We start from the raw sequence: 17,011 nt of genomic DNA on the forward strand, positions 1-17,011 counted from the left end.
GAAGGAAAAGAAATAAAGTCAAGGGTTATATTATCATCTACAACTTAAGAACAGGAACAAAGTAGTAAGTGAGCAAAATGAACACCTAGAAGAAGGAAGACTACAGCAGCAAGTTTCTCTGAATCTAGTCACCAGAGCAATGACACTATAAGGCCACCTTCCCAGGGGAATTCAGGTTTGGCGCAGATAAAAGAGGAGATGGGAGGAGTGTAAAATGAATGGAAACGAGGTCTCCAAGAATGTTCTTTCAGGACAGAAGATCTACTTTATCTTCATTTTTGTGACTGGTATAATATTGAGCAGAAACCCTAAGGAAGAACACATTTCTGGATCGCAATTAGGCACGGCCTGTCTTTCTGCTCTATACATTCAGTCCAACATTGTCCTCCTCTGGCTTGCTTTCCCTTCAGGTTAAGTATGATTTCTAATAATTTTGTCTTATCCTACACCTAACTCGTTTCAGAATATCAAAGCGGCACATCATCCGACTACTGTCGCTGCACATCATCTGAGCCAGCATCTCAGCATGATTTTAGTTTCTTCTCTCCAGCATTACCTTATACATTTCTTTATACTCTTCAAATCTTCTGCATGTTCTGCTCTGTCAAAGCACAGGTAATTGTGTATATGGCACGTAGATATGATCATTTTCAAAGAGAGACTTTCAGTATCGAAGTCCCTCTCACAACTGTGCGGCTAGTGAAAGTTAAAATAAGGATATGTGTGTGCACACACACACGCACACACAAATCATATGCCAAGAAAAAGGATTTGTCAAGTCAAAAATAAAAAAAAGTTAAAGAGGCCAAAAAGTAGTAAAGAAAGAAAAGAGAGCCATCTAGATAAGTTCTGAAGGACTGAACTATCTTTGAAGAACTAGCTCCTTGCTAGTTGTTCACCTTCTATGAGTTTCTATGATTGGCACCTTACTTAATTTGATACCTGCTCGCTTAGAAAGCCAAATGAAGACACTACGTTGATAGGATCACCAAGTAGATTCCATAAAACAGATTCACTAGCACTCCAGCCAAACTACCAGACTCGCTAGATAAAACATTTTTTCTTTTTAAGGATTGCAGTAGAACATATTTCAAGTATATCTTAGAATATAGAACAAAAAGTGTAGAAGGAAAACCATGTGAAAGGCTTGGGTAGATATGGAAGAAGTAAGACACGTGCATGCCTCATACATCATGAGTGCTTTGTAAAGTCAGAAAAGACACTCGGTCACAGAGTAACTTTATGGACAAACCTTAGCTACATTAACTAAAACAACAACAACAACAACAACAACACTCATATGACTAAAATCAGAAATGCAAGAGGCAACACTACAACCAATGCCACGAAAATAATTAGAGGAGAATACCATTTGTTGGCATATCCTTTGACAACAAATTGGATAACCTAAAAGAAATAAAAGAATTCCTAGAAACACACAACCTACCAAAACTGAATCATGAAGACAGAGAATCCCTGATGATTTTCAGAAGGGGGAAAAAAATGAAGACATAGAAAATCTTAACAGATCTGTAAGTAGTAAGGAGACTGAATCAGTAATAAAAGAAAAACTCCCCACAAAGAAAAGTCCATGACCAGATGGCTTCACTGGAGAACTCTACCAAACACGTAAAACACTATACGAAAAAGAAAATACAGATCAATATACCTGATGAATACAGATTAAAAAATCTACATAAAATCTTAGCAAACAATTCCACAGCAAATTGAAAGGATCATATACATGAACAAGTGAAGTTTACTCCTGGAATGCAAAAATGGTTCAACATATGAAACCACATTTATAGAATAAGGAACCAAAAACAAAAAAAACCTCAATTGATGCAGAAAGAAAACGCATTTGAAAAGCTCCAACACCCTTTCATGATTAAAAACAGTCAAATTAAGGATAGGAAAAAAAAAAACCAAACTACCTCAACATATTAGAGGCCATATATGAAAAGTTCACAGCTAATAGCATTCTCAATGAAGACTAAAGCTTTTCTTCTAAGTTCAGGAACAAGACAAGGTTACACACTCTTGCCACTTCCAGACAGCATAATAATGGAAGTCTCAGCCAGGCAATTACACAAGAAAACACAACAAAAGGCATCCAAAGTAAAAAGGAAGAAATGAAATTATCTTTGTCCACAGACTACATGATCATATACATATAAATCACTACAATTCAACATATTAAAAAAACCCCAAAATTGTTAGAACCAATAAACCAATTAAGCAAAGTTGTAGAATACACATCAAACAAAAATCAGTTGCATTTTAATATACTAACAATGAACAAGTTGAACAGAAAATTATAAACAACCCCATTTATAATAGCATCAAAAGAATAAAATACCTAGAAATAAGAGAGGTGAAGGACCTGTAAACTGAAACTACAAAACAAAACACTACTGAAAGAAAGACACAAATAAATTGAAAGACATCTTACGCTCATGGATGGGAAGACTTAATATTGTTAAGACATTCATAGCATGCAAAGCAATCCTACAGATTCAATATAATCCCTATCAAAATTCCAGTGGCATTTTGAGCAGAAATAGAGAAATACATCCTAAAATTCATAAAAAATCTCAAGGGATCCCAAATAGCCATAACAATCTTGAAAAAGAACAAAATCGGAGGTCTCACACATCCTGATTTCCAAACATATTATAAAGCTACATTCATCAAAACAGTGCAGTACTGGCCTACATACTAATAGAATAGAATAGATAGCCCAGAAATAAACTCTCACATATTTGTCAGATGATCTTCAATGAGCCAGCCAAGACTACTCAATGGGGAAAGATAAGTCTCTTCAACAAATAGTGCTGGGAAAACTGGATATCCACATGCAAAAGAATGAAGCTAGACTCTAATTAACACCATACACAAAAATTAACTCAATATGGATTAAAGTCCTGAATGTAAGACCTAAAACTAAAACTCCTAGAAGAAAACATAAGTTAAAGTTTCATGAAATTGGAACTGGCAATCATTTATTGGCTATGACACCAAAAGCACAGGTAACAAGAGCAAAATTAGACAAATGAGATGACATTTGTCAAATTAATCTAATCAAAAACGTATGCACACCAACAACTAAGTGGAAAGGGAGCCAGAATGGGAGAAAATGGTCATAAGTCATGTGTCTGATAACAGCTTAACATCCAAAATACATAAGGAACTCCTACAACATAAAAACAAAAACATAAAAATTAAAAATAAGCAAAGGATGTGCACAGGCATTTCTTCAAAGATAATACAGAAATGGCCAACAAGCAAATGAAAAGATTCTTGCCATCCCCAATCATCAGATATGCAAATCAAAACCATAAAGAGATATCAACTCACACCCATTAGGATGACTACTATCAAAAAAACCCAGGAAATGATGAGTGTTGATGAGAATGTGGAGGAATTGGAACCCTTGTAGATTTTTGGTGGGAATATACAATGGTGTAACAACTATGGAAAACAATATGGTGATCACTCAAAAAATTAATAATTACCATCGTATTCAGCAATTCCACTTCTGGGTATATCCCGAGAGAATAGAAAGCAGGATCTCAAAGAGATATTTGTACACTCATGTTTATATAAGCATTATTCAAGAAGAGCCAAGGCGTGGATGCAACCCAAATGTCCCTCAACAAATGAACTATGAATAAACAAAATGTGGTCTAACATACCATAGAATATTGTTCAGCCTTAAAAAGGAAGAAAATCCTATCACATGCTGTAACATGGATGAACCTTGAGGGCATTATGCTAAGTGAAATAAACCAATCAAAAAAGATAAATACTATATGATTCTACTTATTTGAGGTACTGAGAGTAGTCAAAATCTTAGAAACAGAAAGCAGAATGGTGGCTGCCAGGGGCTGAGGGCAGGGCGAAATGGGGACTTGTTCAATGAGTACGAAGTTTCACATTTGCAAGATGAAAAATTTCTGGAGGTCCATTGTATAGCAATGTGAATAGACTTAACACTACTGAACCGCACACTTTAAAATAGGTAAAATGGTAAATTTTAGTGTGTGTGTCTGCTACCTACTACAATTAAATTTTTATATAGTAACTGTATGGATGTGTTTCACCAAGACTTGTCAGGGTCACTTCATGTGCAAATGGTGCAGAAAGACACTAGATGCAAAGAACTGAGTATCACGGTGCTCATATCCATGCGTGAGATTCACAAACACTACCATTTGCAGTGGATGCAGACAGAGTGATTACAAAGGGTGTGTGTTTGCATGTGTGCGTGTGCTGCCTAGGAATAGTCAATCCACATGTTTGGACATGTGTATAAATATAAATAATAACATACATTTCAAAAGTAGGTATGCTTCGTATTAGTATCATTTTAAATCCAAGATTACTCACACAACTGCTGTTTTTTTCTCCCCTAGCACCGGGAATTCTAAAGACAGAGTATTCATCCTGTTATCCCAGAAGAATCTTTAAATAGTCTATTTTCAAGGTCTGTAATCTAGAACATTCTTGAACAAGGAGCAGCAGGCAAGCCCGTTCTGATTGAATGTCAGTTAACAAGCATGGAGGGAACAAAGTTGTCTTTCCTTTCCAAAGAAAACTGGATACAAGTAAAGAAAGGGCTGAACGGCATACAAACACACAGGCTAAAAATGAATTCGACTTTTTACTTTTCTTTTTTTTAAATTAAGCATCTTTGGGGAGATTTAGCTGCTTATCAATTTGTTAAAGTTTGAATAGTTGCTGAAATACTAATCCTATATCTGATTTTGAAAAGAAAAAGGCTAAACCATCTATTAAGGTAAACTTTGAAGACATTCTGTCATTAACATAATCTTTATATATAGTAATATAAACAATACTCAAATGTTTTTGGAAACCAGAAATCACTGAAACTAACGCATATTATTTTAAGAAGCTTTTAAAGAGAAAATTGAATCACAGCATCCCACAGCATCAGTCAAACTCTTTCAGGAGCACCAGGAGGGACTTAGTTTCGAGACTAAAGAAAAGAGGACAAACTAAGCATGCCCTATGCTAGACTTTAAAGGTGATTTACAACACCATTGCTAATATTCACAAACATAATCCTGCAAACAGCGAGGCAACCGCACCTGGCATGAGCGCAGCCGTGGGGAACATTTCCTTTAACTTCGTTTGGCTTTCTTCCACCAGCTCCTCTTTGGACATCGGGAGCTGCAAGACATCTATTATAATCTGTGCCGCCTCTAATGCCTTCTTACCCATAACCAGGGACTTTACATCCCAGCTGTATTTCTTGTCATAGCGATCACATATTTCTTGAAACACCACTGAATACAGTCGTTCAGTATCTGCAGGAAAAAAAAAGACAAAGAGATTTTTAGAGTGCATACTGTATCAACAGTAAGTTTGTATTAGGTCAGCATAAACATACACTGTGTAGGTCGCATTCCATCAACAAAGGCTTTTGTGGAGACCTAAGTGAACAGGAGAAAGGTTTGCAGGTCATTCTCACTAAATTATACTGTGGGCAGCCTCCTCTCAAGGCTGCTGGAGTTATGCCTGGAGTTGTGATTTGGAAACTTAGAACTCAGGAGAGAAATGAAATCTGTATGATTGTGTTTTCTGTTTAAATGTACATATTTGAACGTAAATATATCCTTGGAATGGTCAATTCCATCCAATAGCACAACGCATCATTACTTGGTGTTCTCAACAACATGGAAGCCAGCTCCAGTTGACAAAGTCCACTGCATGGCCCACTAGTATTAACGACATTTCCACTGCCCAGTGGGATGAATCCCCACCATGCCTGGCCAGGATGCTGCTGTGAAGCTCCCAGGTGAGAACAGAACATTTAATACATAGGCTGTGTCACAGGATGGTGAAAGCTGACCTCAGAATTAACTCCCGGCTTGGCATTTACTCGGAGCACAGCCTCAGAAACATAGGGGGCCTGCAGGTGCCTGCTTTCCTCATGCTTACACAAGGTGAACAGGAATACTGCTAGTAATAGTACCAGTACCACTACCATAGGCTACATTATACTACCTACAATATAATAACTAGTACTAGCTCACACCCATTTCTATTCATGTGTTTTTTCTGTATGTATATTTAATATACACTTAACATCAATTGCACTCATATTACCTATAAGAATACTACTGAGGATGCCACTACAGCGAAATAATCCTACTTTACAGAATGAATACTTCAGGGCACATAAGTAACATTCTAGTGCCAGCCTCCTAGAGCACGCTTCTTACACACTAGCTGTCTTCCCCACTCTTACTGTCTCCAGTGTGGGCCTAGAAAGATTACTTTACTGAAGAACCAACTAACTGACCTGCTAGGAGGTATTATTCACGAAAAAAGAAAATGCTTCAACACAGAGGAATGCCTACCAAGTAGAATTTCAAAACCAGTTAAGCTCCATGGAGCTGAATGTTGCCTGGTGACAATCCCCCCAAGGCTCCAGTGAAGGCAGAAGGTTGTTCCGAGGCCTGAGCAGAGCCCTTGTCTTCCAGTCTGCAGTGGCACAGAGGCAGTGCCTGAACCCGAGAGGCTGGGAATAGCCCTGTTCACACCTGATTTAAAAAGAAGACACACGGACGCATCTGAAAAAAATCTGGATTCAAATGCAGTTAGGAGACTGACCACCTGTTCTAGATTGAGCACTGAAGCCTTCCCACGGGGCGTGGAGCAGCATTAGCAGGATGTAGTCGACCCTGAATATGTACAGCTGGACCCAACAATAAGTCCTGAAAAGAGCAGGTGATCTCAATGGCCTTTAACGGTCCCACAATGACATGAAAAAATATAATAATCATCCCTAAATACTACTTTTTCTCCCTGTAAGATAGTATCTGGGAGACCCAGAACACACTGAGGGAAGTACTGTGTACGCACAGAGAAGGCTGTGTGTATCGAAGAGGCATATAAGTCTTCATACTCCTACGTATGTTCACATGCTTACATGCACATACGCATGCATGCTTGTCTGTAATTGCCTCGATGCATTTTGAAAGTTGGCAGGGTATGAACTGCGATTAAAAGAGAGTTAAGGGCCGGGCATGGTGGCTCACGCCTGTAATCCCAGTACTTTGGGAGGCCAAGGCAGGAGGACTGCCTGAGCTCAGTAGTTCAAGACCAGCCTGGGCAACATGGCAAAACCCTGTCTGTATTTAAAATACAAAAAACTAGCTGGGCGTGATGGCACGTGCCTGTAATCTCAGCTACTCAGGAGGCTGGGGCAGGAGAATCGCTTGAACCCGAGAGGCGGAGGTTGCAGTGAGCCAAGATCGTGCCACTGCACTCTAGCCTGGGCAACAAGAGTGAAATTATGTCTTCAAAAAAAAAAAGAGTTATGGCAGGTTTTAACTCCAAAATATCTGCTCCTCCCAGACAGGCATGCAGAGGGCTGCCTGCACCACAGGGCGGGATTCACTGTGTCACACATGGAAGAGGCCGGCAAGGTCTCTTGTGAGCCGCTGCAATGGTAGGGCCATCTGTGCTTTGTCTCCTGCATCTTTCTCACAGAAGGTGAACGGTCATCTGTGTAGACACAAGGCCTGGGCAGTCAACCACATCCACTACTATATGCAAAATTCCTGAATGAACCAAGGGCAGAGTGCTGCTGTCTTGAGAAAAAAAGTTTTCCGTATGGCCCTGTACCCTGTCCCTTCAGTAGCATCCAAACTGCATCTCTTGATTGCACCTGCAGTATCGGCTAGGGCTCTTGTCGCCTTGTACTCAGAGGACTGGGCTCATTGATTGCTTTGGCTGCCACGATGTGGACTTCGCCTTTGTGCACGCTTCTCTCCCGGTCCCAGTACTTGCCTGGGGAACTCTCTGGCTCTTCCTCCTGGGATGGGGCTGAGGCTGGGCCCAGTCCGCCCTGTGGACACTGGGGACCAGGAGAGGCTGGTTGTTGTGGGCTGGGCTCTTCCTTGAGCTTTTGGGTGGCCCCTGCCCTGCACTCCCCATCTTCCTTCCTCCCCCTGTGCAATGACCCCCTCTGTGGCCCTCTTCCCTGCAGCAGACCCTGGGTTGTCTGCCTCCTGATGTATGCTCTGGCTTTGACTGCTACCAGCAACAAGAAGAGCCCTCCTCTGTTCTTTCTCTGCTTTTCTTGGCAAATCCGCCCACAGCTGCATCTGCAGGTGCGTTTCATTTTCAGCACTATAATATTTTTCTCCTTTTCCACCACAAGCTGTATTTTTATTTATTTATTTTTTGTTTGTAGACATGGGGGGGGGCCTTGCCTTGTGGCCCAGGCTGGTCTCAAACTCGTGGCCTCAAGTGATTCTCCAGCCTCGGTCTCCCAGTGTTGGGATTATGGCATGAGCCACTGCACCTGGCCACAAGCTGTATTTTATTAAGTTTGCTGTAAAACATATCAAACAAACCTCAGAACCTCCACCCTTCAGGATACTGGAGATTGTGAAGGCCCGATCCCTGAATGGAGGGGTCAAAGCCCTTTAGGGGAGTACAAAAGACAGGACTCTCAGAAAAGTTCCTGGGCTGTTTGTAGAAGTCGAAGTTCAAGTAACAACCTGAGTAACTCAAGGCTTCCTGGATCCCATCCTGCACTCAGTCTCCCTACAGAAGCCGCAGAACAGAAGGAAGGGCTGGCCCACCCTCCTTCTCAACAGCTGAGCGGTGAAAAGCCTCCTCTAAGGGAGGGTTACCCAGGCATGAGTGCTCCTTTTATTGTCTTCTTCTCTGTGAGGGGGAGAAAGAGCCAGGGCTCTCAGGGCAAGGAGGTGGACGGACTGGCAGTGAGGCGGCACATTTTACTTCCTTAAGTGTTTGTTCTGGTAGTTGAGAGAGGAAGACTGACAAAAGGAAACCGCAGGCATCGAACAAGTGAGACACCACTGTCGGGTGTGAAAAGCCAAGCGAAGGAACAGAGGCCAGGCAGGACGAAGGAGGTGCTCCATGGAACCGTGGCTAAGGCGAGTGTGCGAGCAGGAAGAAAGGAGTGTGGACAAAGGCAGAAAAACAGCTGTATCCTCTAAAAATGCTTTCAACAGTGTTTATTTAAAGCTTAAAATGTCATGGAGCTTTTAATTTAAAAGATACAGAACTGTAGGATTATAAATCTGTAGGGGACGGTGCAGACAGACACTTTTCCTCACCATTTAGATAAAATCATCCTAAAACCGTGGAATAAGAAAGGATCTAAACAAGTAATTAAACTCCTTAGATCAAATGATGACTACAGCCGTTGTTGATGGCATAATTAAAGGGACAGCGTTGTGAACGAAAAAATGCTGAAATAAGATAAAGGAGCATAAAACACTTGCATCAGGCCATCAGATGCATCTTCTTCCCTGCGTACTAACAAGCTTGCAGCGTTTAACATTGTTTCAGTGTCCTTTTTACCAGGAAAGGTCATGTTGTTTTTAACATGCTAGGGCCACATACACTACTACCTTCCTTAGGTGAATTAGAAAATATCCCTTGTGACTGTGACCACTCCCCTCCCCTCAGCTGGAATCTCTGTGGCATGTTGAGAGCAGCTTCTATAGTAGCTGCAAGGGCAGCATGGGGAGGGGGACAGCCTGGCAGGAAAGTGGAAGCTCTGAAGAAGCTACAGGGTGCCCCAGGGTGGGGCCCAAAGACTGATGGGTGTTTTCATCCTCAGAGGCAGCCTGAGTTCCCGGTGGCTCATGGAAGGCATTGCGGCTTAAATTAATTCAACTGTTACAGAAGCCCTGCGCCTGGAGGAAGCCTAGGCCCGTGGCCTGTAAGTTTCTGTCTAAGGTGGAGAGTAGGTAATTGCTGCAAATCAAGTAACATATTTTATAACTGAAAATGTATCTTAAATGCTCACTAAGTCCACCCCTGAGGCACAGTGGTCGATGTTTTACCCAACAAAGATATAAAAAGCAAGGGTTTCTCCCCAGCTGCTCTCTCAGGAAGCTCTACCTGCTCACCATGCAAATGGAGACCTATCTTCAATTTTATAACTGTGAGTTGCGTTATCTAAGGGCAAAACACCTTGAGCCAACTGTCATTAAGGCACATATACAGTGATACGGTTTGGCTGTGTCCCCACCTAAATCTCATCTTTGTTACGCGCATCCCTGTGAAGAGACCACCAAACAGGCTTTGTGTGAGCAATAAAGCTTTTTAATCACCTGGGTGCAAGCAGACTGAGTCCGAAAAAGGAGTCAGCAAAGGGAGATAAGAGTGGGGCAGTTTTATAGGATTTAGGTAGGTAGTGGAAAATTACAGTTAAAGGGGGTTTTTCTCTTGTGGGCAGGGGTCACAAGGTGCTCAGTGGGGAGCTCCTGAGACTCATTGTCCAGGAGAAGGAATGTCACAAGGTCAATTGATCAGTTAGGGTGGGGCAGGAACAAATCACAATGGTGGAGGGTCATCAGTTAAGGCAGGAACTGGCTATTTTCACTTTGTGGTTCTTCCGTTGCTTCAGGCCATCTGGATGTATACGTGCAGGTCACAGGGGATATGATGGCTTAGCTTGGGCTCAGAGGCCTGACAATCTCAAACCGTAATCCCCAAGTGTGGAGGGAGGGAGGGAGGTGATTGGATCAGTGGGTGGTTTCCCTTTGCTGTTCTCGTGATAGAGCTCACGAGATCTGAAGGTTTTATAAGTGTTTGCAAGTGCCTCCTTTGACCCTCTTTCTCCTGCTGCCTTGCCTTCTGCCATGACTGTAAGCTTCCCAAGGCCTCCCCAGCCATGTGGAACTGAGTCAATTAAACCTCTTTCCTCTATAGAATACCCAGTCTCAGGGAAGTTCTTTACAGCACTGTGAGAACGAACGAACATTAATGCATATGGGAAGGCCTGATTTTGCCCCTACCCCCATGTTCATACAAGACCTAGGGCTTGCATGAGACCTGCAGAAAACTCCCAGCTCAGCTGCACGCCCTGGGACAAGTTTCTTAGCCTGTCTGACATACGATGTTTACTGGAGAAATGTATTTAATAGCCGCTGACCTGCAAAGGGGCGGTGGCCTTAAAGCTGGGGGCGGGGCAGGGGTGGGGGGAGATGCTTTAGGCGTGGGAGGTGGCAGGCAGCCCAGGCAGTGAAGCCAGGCCCCGTAAAGCCCAGTGGCCTTTCGGGAAACCCCAGCTCTGCAGCTTTCTAGCCGGAAACTCTGGAAGCTAGCAGCCTTGGGTAAAGCACCTATAAAATGAGGATCCTAGTCATACTGCATGTCTTATAAGCCTGCTGTGCCTTGGCTTGCACACCTCTAAAATGGGATCCTAATGACGTACTCATGCCACACACCTTCCAGGCGGTTGCGTCCATGGAGTGAAATAATCTGTGTTGTGCTCTGAGTGCTTGGCCCAGAATTACCTCTGAGCATCAACATATGGAATTATTAGGGAATGCTTTTGTTAACTGTGAGTTACGGGGAATTGACAAGATCTGCTGTCTCCCTTAACAGCAACGCTCCAATAACAGCAAACAGCTGTTGAACTTGAGAAACTAAAGTGCCTCCTACCAAATATTTTGCTTAAAAAACAAACAAAACAACTATCAATTATTTGGAATTCACCAATACATCACACCTGCTAGGCACATTAAACCAGCTTCACAAACACTTCTTAATTGCCGGGGCTGCAGAGGAACACAGCCTCTGCTCCCAATTCCATAACCCCAAAGCTTCTGAAAACGCTGCAAAATCTGTACTGGGCCGGCATGAGGTGGCTTTAATGGTCCACATTTATCATACTTAGTGCAACTCTTCAAGCACTTCCCTAAGGAAATACTAATGGATTTGATTACGGGTGCTGCCTGGGAACCCCCGAGAACGTTATGTGTCGTGGAACATATAAATTCTAATACCTTTTAAAAATAACCTATATTTAAATACATCTGGCTCCACAGGTTTTGGGTAAGGGATTATGAACCCAAGTTTGTGACTGCTTACTTATGAAGTCACACTTTGTGCATCTTGCACAACTGAATCTACTTAATGCTTTTTTTCCCCAAAACTAATCTTGATATATCTTGAACATACTTTTTATTATTCCCAATTACAAAAAAGAGAAAAACCTAAAGCCAGTGATTTGTGTTAGATAGGCTAGGTCCTTAAAGACACAAAATAAACTATAGAAAGGCTGATCCTGAGTTAGAATCAAATCATCACAATCTCACAGTTATAAAGATGTTAGCTGATTATGTGAGTGCGCATTTTAAGAGTTCAACTTTTCTTAGACAAGGTCTCACCTGAGTGTAGTAGGGTGATCACATCCCACTGCAGCCCTGACCTCCCGGGCTCAAGTGATCCTCCCACCTCAGCCTCCCAAGTAGCTGGGGCTACAGGTGTGTGCCACCACACCAGGCTGATTTTTAATTTTTTTTGTACAGACAGGGTCTCCCTATGTTGCCCAGGCTATTTTTGAACTCCTGGCCTGGAGTGATCCTCCCACTTTGGACTCCCAGAGTGTTGGGATTACAGGCGTGAGCCACGGTGCCCAGCCAAGAGTACAGCTTTTCATTGATCATGTTACAAAAGAGGTTTGTTCAAAAAGATTAAAGCCCGTGTCCTAAGTAGATCCCTCAGATGCTGCTTTCCTAGCTTGCACTTCCTTCTGCTCAGCTGGGGCAGCAGTGGAGGGGCAGGACTGCCTACAGGTACAGGTCCAGCAGCCCCCATGCTGCTGCAAAGGAGGCTCCCAATGTTGACTTTGGCTGGGGCAATGGTACAGGGGCAGACTGCCTGTAGGTACAGGTCCACCAGCCCCATGCTACCAAAAAGGCTCCCGATGTTGACACTGGCCAGGCCCTTGCAAACAGGCCAGGCCCAAAAGGTTCACCATTTATACTAGCTGCTTTAATGAGGGCGATGGTCTTATGTGATGGTCACCACACTGCAGTGTAGAATGAGAGCTGAGTAGATGCAAGTGAGCTCAAAGATGGAGGCCATGGTGCAGGAGAGTGTGGGGCTGGCACCACCGGGCAGGGTGCTAGTCACCCAATGAGTGACAGCTTCACAACAAGGCCTTAGCTTCCTCGGAAGGGCTAAGCACCTTAGTGGAAGCTGAGGAAAGCGGGTCAGCGGTGTTTCTGAATGTGTATAAAACAACATTTTAAAGTGAAGTTGCTTTAATTAAAAAACCCAGCATCCAGTACATTTTGATAGAAGTGGTGGTGTCATTTTTCTAAACCATTTTGACAGTTCATAGTATGTAATCAGTAATTGTTGAATTTATTTAAAATGTAAACCCACGAGTTTTGTTAATCTAAGATATTCTACTGCTTGTTTCCTAAACACCTTGATTCTCAAAATGAGGTCCCTAGACCAGCAGCATCAGTATGAAGTGAGATGCTGTTCAACTACATATTCTTGGACTCTGTCTCATTTTCTGTTGCTTATTAACAGAATGCCTAAAACGTGGTAATTTATGAAGACATTTATTTCTTACAGTTATGGAGACTGAGAAGTCCAACCTCGAGAGGACACATTTTGGGAGGGCCTTCTTGCTGGTGGCGACTCCATAGAGTCCCAAGGCAGCACAGGGCATCACAACTTGAGGGAGCTGAGTGTGCCAGCTCAGGTCTTTCTCTCTGTCTCTTTTCTTTCTTTTCTTTTTGAGACGGAGTCTCGCACAGTCGCCAGGGTTGGAGTGCAAAGGCATGATCTCGGTTCACTGAAACCTCTGCCTCCCAGGTTCATGCGATTCTTCTGCCTCAGCTTCCCGAGTAGCTGGGATCACAAATGCACACCACAATGCCCAGCTAATTTTTTGTAGAGGTGGGGTTTAGTAGAGATGGGGTTTCACTATGTTGGCCAGGCTGATCCCAAACTCCTGACCTCAGGATCCACTTGCCTCAGCCTCCCAAAGTGCTGGGATTACAAGTGTGAGCCACAGTGCCCAGCCTCTTTCTCTTCTTACAAAGCTACCAGTCCCACTCCTTTGATAACCCATTCATCCAATAACTCATTAATCTATTAATCCATGAATGAAAGGGTCCACATGAGGGCAGAGCCTTCGTGACCCAACACCTGTTAGAGGCCCCACACCTCTCAATACTGCCACACTGGGGATTAAGTTTCAACATGAGTTTCAGAGAGAACAAACATTCCAACCACACAGCAGGCCCTACCCCAGAGCTACAGAATCAGAAACGGGGGTGGGGCCCAGCAATGTGTGTTTTTCAGAGCCCCCTCAGTGATTTGAACGTGTGCTCAAGTGGAGGGCCACTGACCTGGCATTATGTTTTCATGGAAGACTTCTGCTCTATAAAGTTGTGATTTTAAAAATATATCAATCTTAACTAAGAAGTGTTTGATTGTACATATACAAATGTACAAATTAGTACAAATTAAAGAATAAACAATCTATGATGACATTCATCCCAGTACGTACTTTCCTTTATATTGTACCCCATTATGATTTAGTTACATTTCTTTTCCTATTTCCCTCTGCCACCCCCAAATCAGACTTATGTTAATGTGTTTGTAATGAAAGCAAGATTTAAAAATAAGGACCCTTAAATATGCCCCATTCTTTCTCAAGTTAACTGCAGCAAACGATTCCAATAAATTGGAGTTCTCAGTTAATCATAGTTAATTAGGTCTGCATCAAATGAGATGTAAAATTCAGTGAAAGTTATGCACAGCATTCTCAGACATGGCCAGCGTAAAGCACTTACAAAGACATGCCCTAATAAGCTAGCTCTTTTAAAGAAACATGCATCTTGGAATAAAAACATTGACAACTTAATGGAACATACTATATGCAAGGATTACTTAATTGGCTCAACTCTCTTAAATGGAAATCAAGAAAAAAACATTTTCTATCTAGGCTGGAATCATTACATATGAAATCACAGTTGTCCTTGGTGACCTTCTTTTGAGAGTAACTGCTGAAACTTGTACACCACTATATATATATGTTCTAACAGAAGATCCAGATCCTCCTTTTCTTCTACTGAAAGCATTTCCAGCTTTATGAAAGATATTGGAAAATAAGGGTCCATTTCCAAAAACCAACTTTCAGTCAGTAGCACAGCAATCCTAAAAATTGAGCTTTGAACTACCTAAGCTTGGAAACCCAGCCCTTCACAGGAGAAGGGTTTCAGCTTTCTGAAATGGCCACTTCTGATATCTGGGGTTGCCTTGGGCTTTTTTTGACCTTCTTACACAGCCAAGCTTACTTAATAATCCCCAGAACCCAAACCACAAAAACTGTTCTGAAAGGTCGCTGTGGGCAACAGCTGTTTCACATTGCTCTCTATGCTCCTGGCACACAGCACAGAGCCCAGATCCTGTCGGCAGTGCTATTTCACTTCACTCCCAGAGTCACGTCCACGCACATGGCTGCAAGGGGGAGCTGGCCTGAGCCTGCAGTGAGGAGTGAGGCCAAACCACACCACCTCTTTGCATGGACTGGAAGAGTCTATCTGCTCAAAGCATCCTAGTGTTATAGGAAGGCATTATTACATTTGTGGGAAGACAAGAGAAGCCCACGAAAAGACCAGATTCTGGTAAATGAGGAGGCACTGAGTTATAAAGTTAACTGTACATGTGTGAAGGTAAATGAAAATCTCTTCAAATGAGAACGAGCAGAGGCTGTTCATTCAGAGATTGTATAGCAAGAGAGTTGGACACCAGCACTCGCCTTTGGCAGAAGCTCAAATGCAGGTGGGGGAGCGGGAAAGCTTTACAGTGGGAAAAGGGAGGCTTCAGGTGGGCCCTGACTGGAGGCTGTTGTCGTGGAGGCTGGGGGTGGCTCACTAGAAGTTAGGCATCCCATGGGATTGGCTTGGGAAACATTTTGGCTCTCTGGCTGGTGGTGGAAACTCTGCAGGCATGCCTGATACAATCAAGTCCCTTAAAGGAGATAGTCATGAGCTGGCCAAGGACCCCGGGCCGCCAGCTAGACTCATGGGATGAGTGTGGCTGCCCTCCTACCATGGCCTGCCTCCTGGTTTCTTCTCAGCCACCTTGGCCATCCATTACCAAACCCTTAGCATGTTCCCAGGTGGATGGTGGGCTAGGCACTTCTCTCGGGGCTCCCTGCCCTGCTCAGCCTCATTCATTCCACATTCCACAAGCACTCCTGCATCCCCTACCACATGCCCTTGCCCAGCCTTTGGTAACGACCAATCAGAATGAACTAATCTCCATGCCACCTCTACACCAAAAAAGACCCTGCATCAGGTCACTGTTTATGAGAAGAAACTGCAATGGTCAGTAATAGAGTTTGTATATTTATTCCCTCCCAAATCTCATGCTGAATTGTAACCCCCAATATTGGAGGCAGGGCTTGATGGGAGGTCAACTGATCATGGGGGCAGATCCTTCGCTTGGGCCATCCCCGCCTTGTTGATGAGTGAGCTCTTGCTCTGAGTTCACATGAGAGCTAGTGGTTTAAAAGTGTGTGGTAACTCCCCCCCAACTCTCTCTCTCTCGCTCATGCTTTTGTCATGTTATATGCCTGCTCCTGCTTAGCCTTCCACCATGATTGTAAGTCTCCTGAGGACACTCCCAAAGCAGCTGCCACTGTGCTTCCTGTATAACTTGCAGAAATGTAAGCCAATTAAACCGCTGTTCTTATAAATTATCTAGACTCAGACATTTCTTTAAAGCAATGCAAGCACGGTCTAATACAGAAAACTGGTACCAGAAGTGGTGTGTTGCTACAAGGATACCTGAAAATACGGAAGTGACTTTGGAACTGGGTAACAGGCAGAGGTTGAAAGAGTTTGGAGGGCTCGGAAGACAACAGGAAGATGAGAGATAATCTGCAGCTTCCTACAGAACCGTTAAATGGTTGTGATCAAAATGCTGATAGTGATATGGATGGTGAAGTCCAGGCCGACAAGGTCTCACATGGAAATGAGAAACTGAAAACTGGAGGAAAGGTCACGCATGTTATTTCTTAGCAAAGAACTTGGCTGCATTCTGTTCATGCCCTAGGGTTCTGTGGAAGTTTGAACTTCAGGGTAATCATTTAGGTTATCCAGCAGAAGAAATTTCTAAGCAGCAAAGCTATATGTAACCCGGCTTCTTCTAACAGCCTATGCTCAGATGCAGAGGC

The 17,011-nt window shown here is 43.1% G+C and overlaps 1 protein-coding gene across 5 annotated transcripts in view; it reads right to left on the reverse strand.

Moving 5' to 3' along the window:
- PUDP (pseudouridine 5'-phosphatase) overlaps window positions 1-17,011 on the reverse strand; it is a 105,706-nt gene that overhangs the window by 58,412 nt on the left and 30,283 nt on the right. For 3 of the 5 annotated variants that reach the window (XR_003117339.1, XM_025371993.1, XM_025371994.1), the window contains exon 2: window positions 5,112-5,330. Coding sequence is in view for 4 of the 5 variants with exons in the window: in XM_025371993.1 (XP_025227778.1) it covers window positions 5,112-5,330 (219 nt within the window). In the remaining variant the exon portion in view is untranslated. Of the gene's footprint in view, window positions 1-5,111; window positions 5,334-16,425; window positions 16,491-17,011 lie in introns of all 5 variants that reach the window. The other 2 variants (XM_025371992.1, XM_025371995.1) reach the window with 2 other exon arrangements.

The sequence above is a fragment of the Theropithecus gelada genome, chromosome X (genome assembly GCF_003255815.1).
Source record: "Theropithecus gelada isolate Dixy chromosome X, Tgel_1.0, whole genome shotgun sequence".
NCBI classification, from domain to species: domain Eukaryota; kingdom Metazoa; phylum Chordata; class Mammalia; order Primates; family Cercopithecidae; genus Theropithecus; species Theropithecus gelada.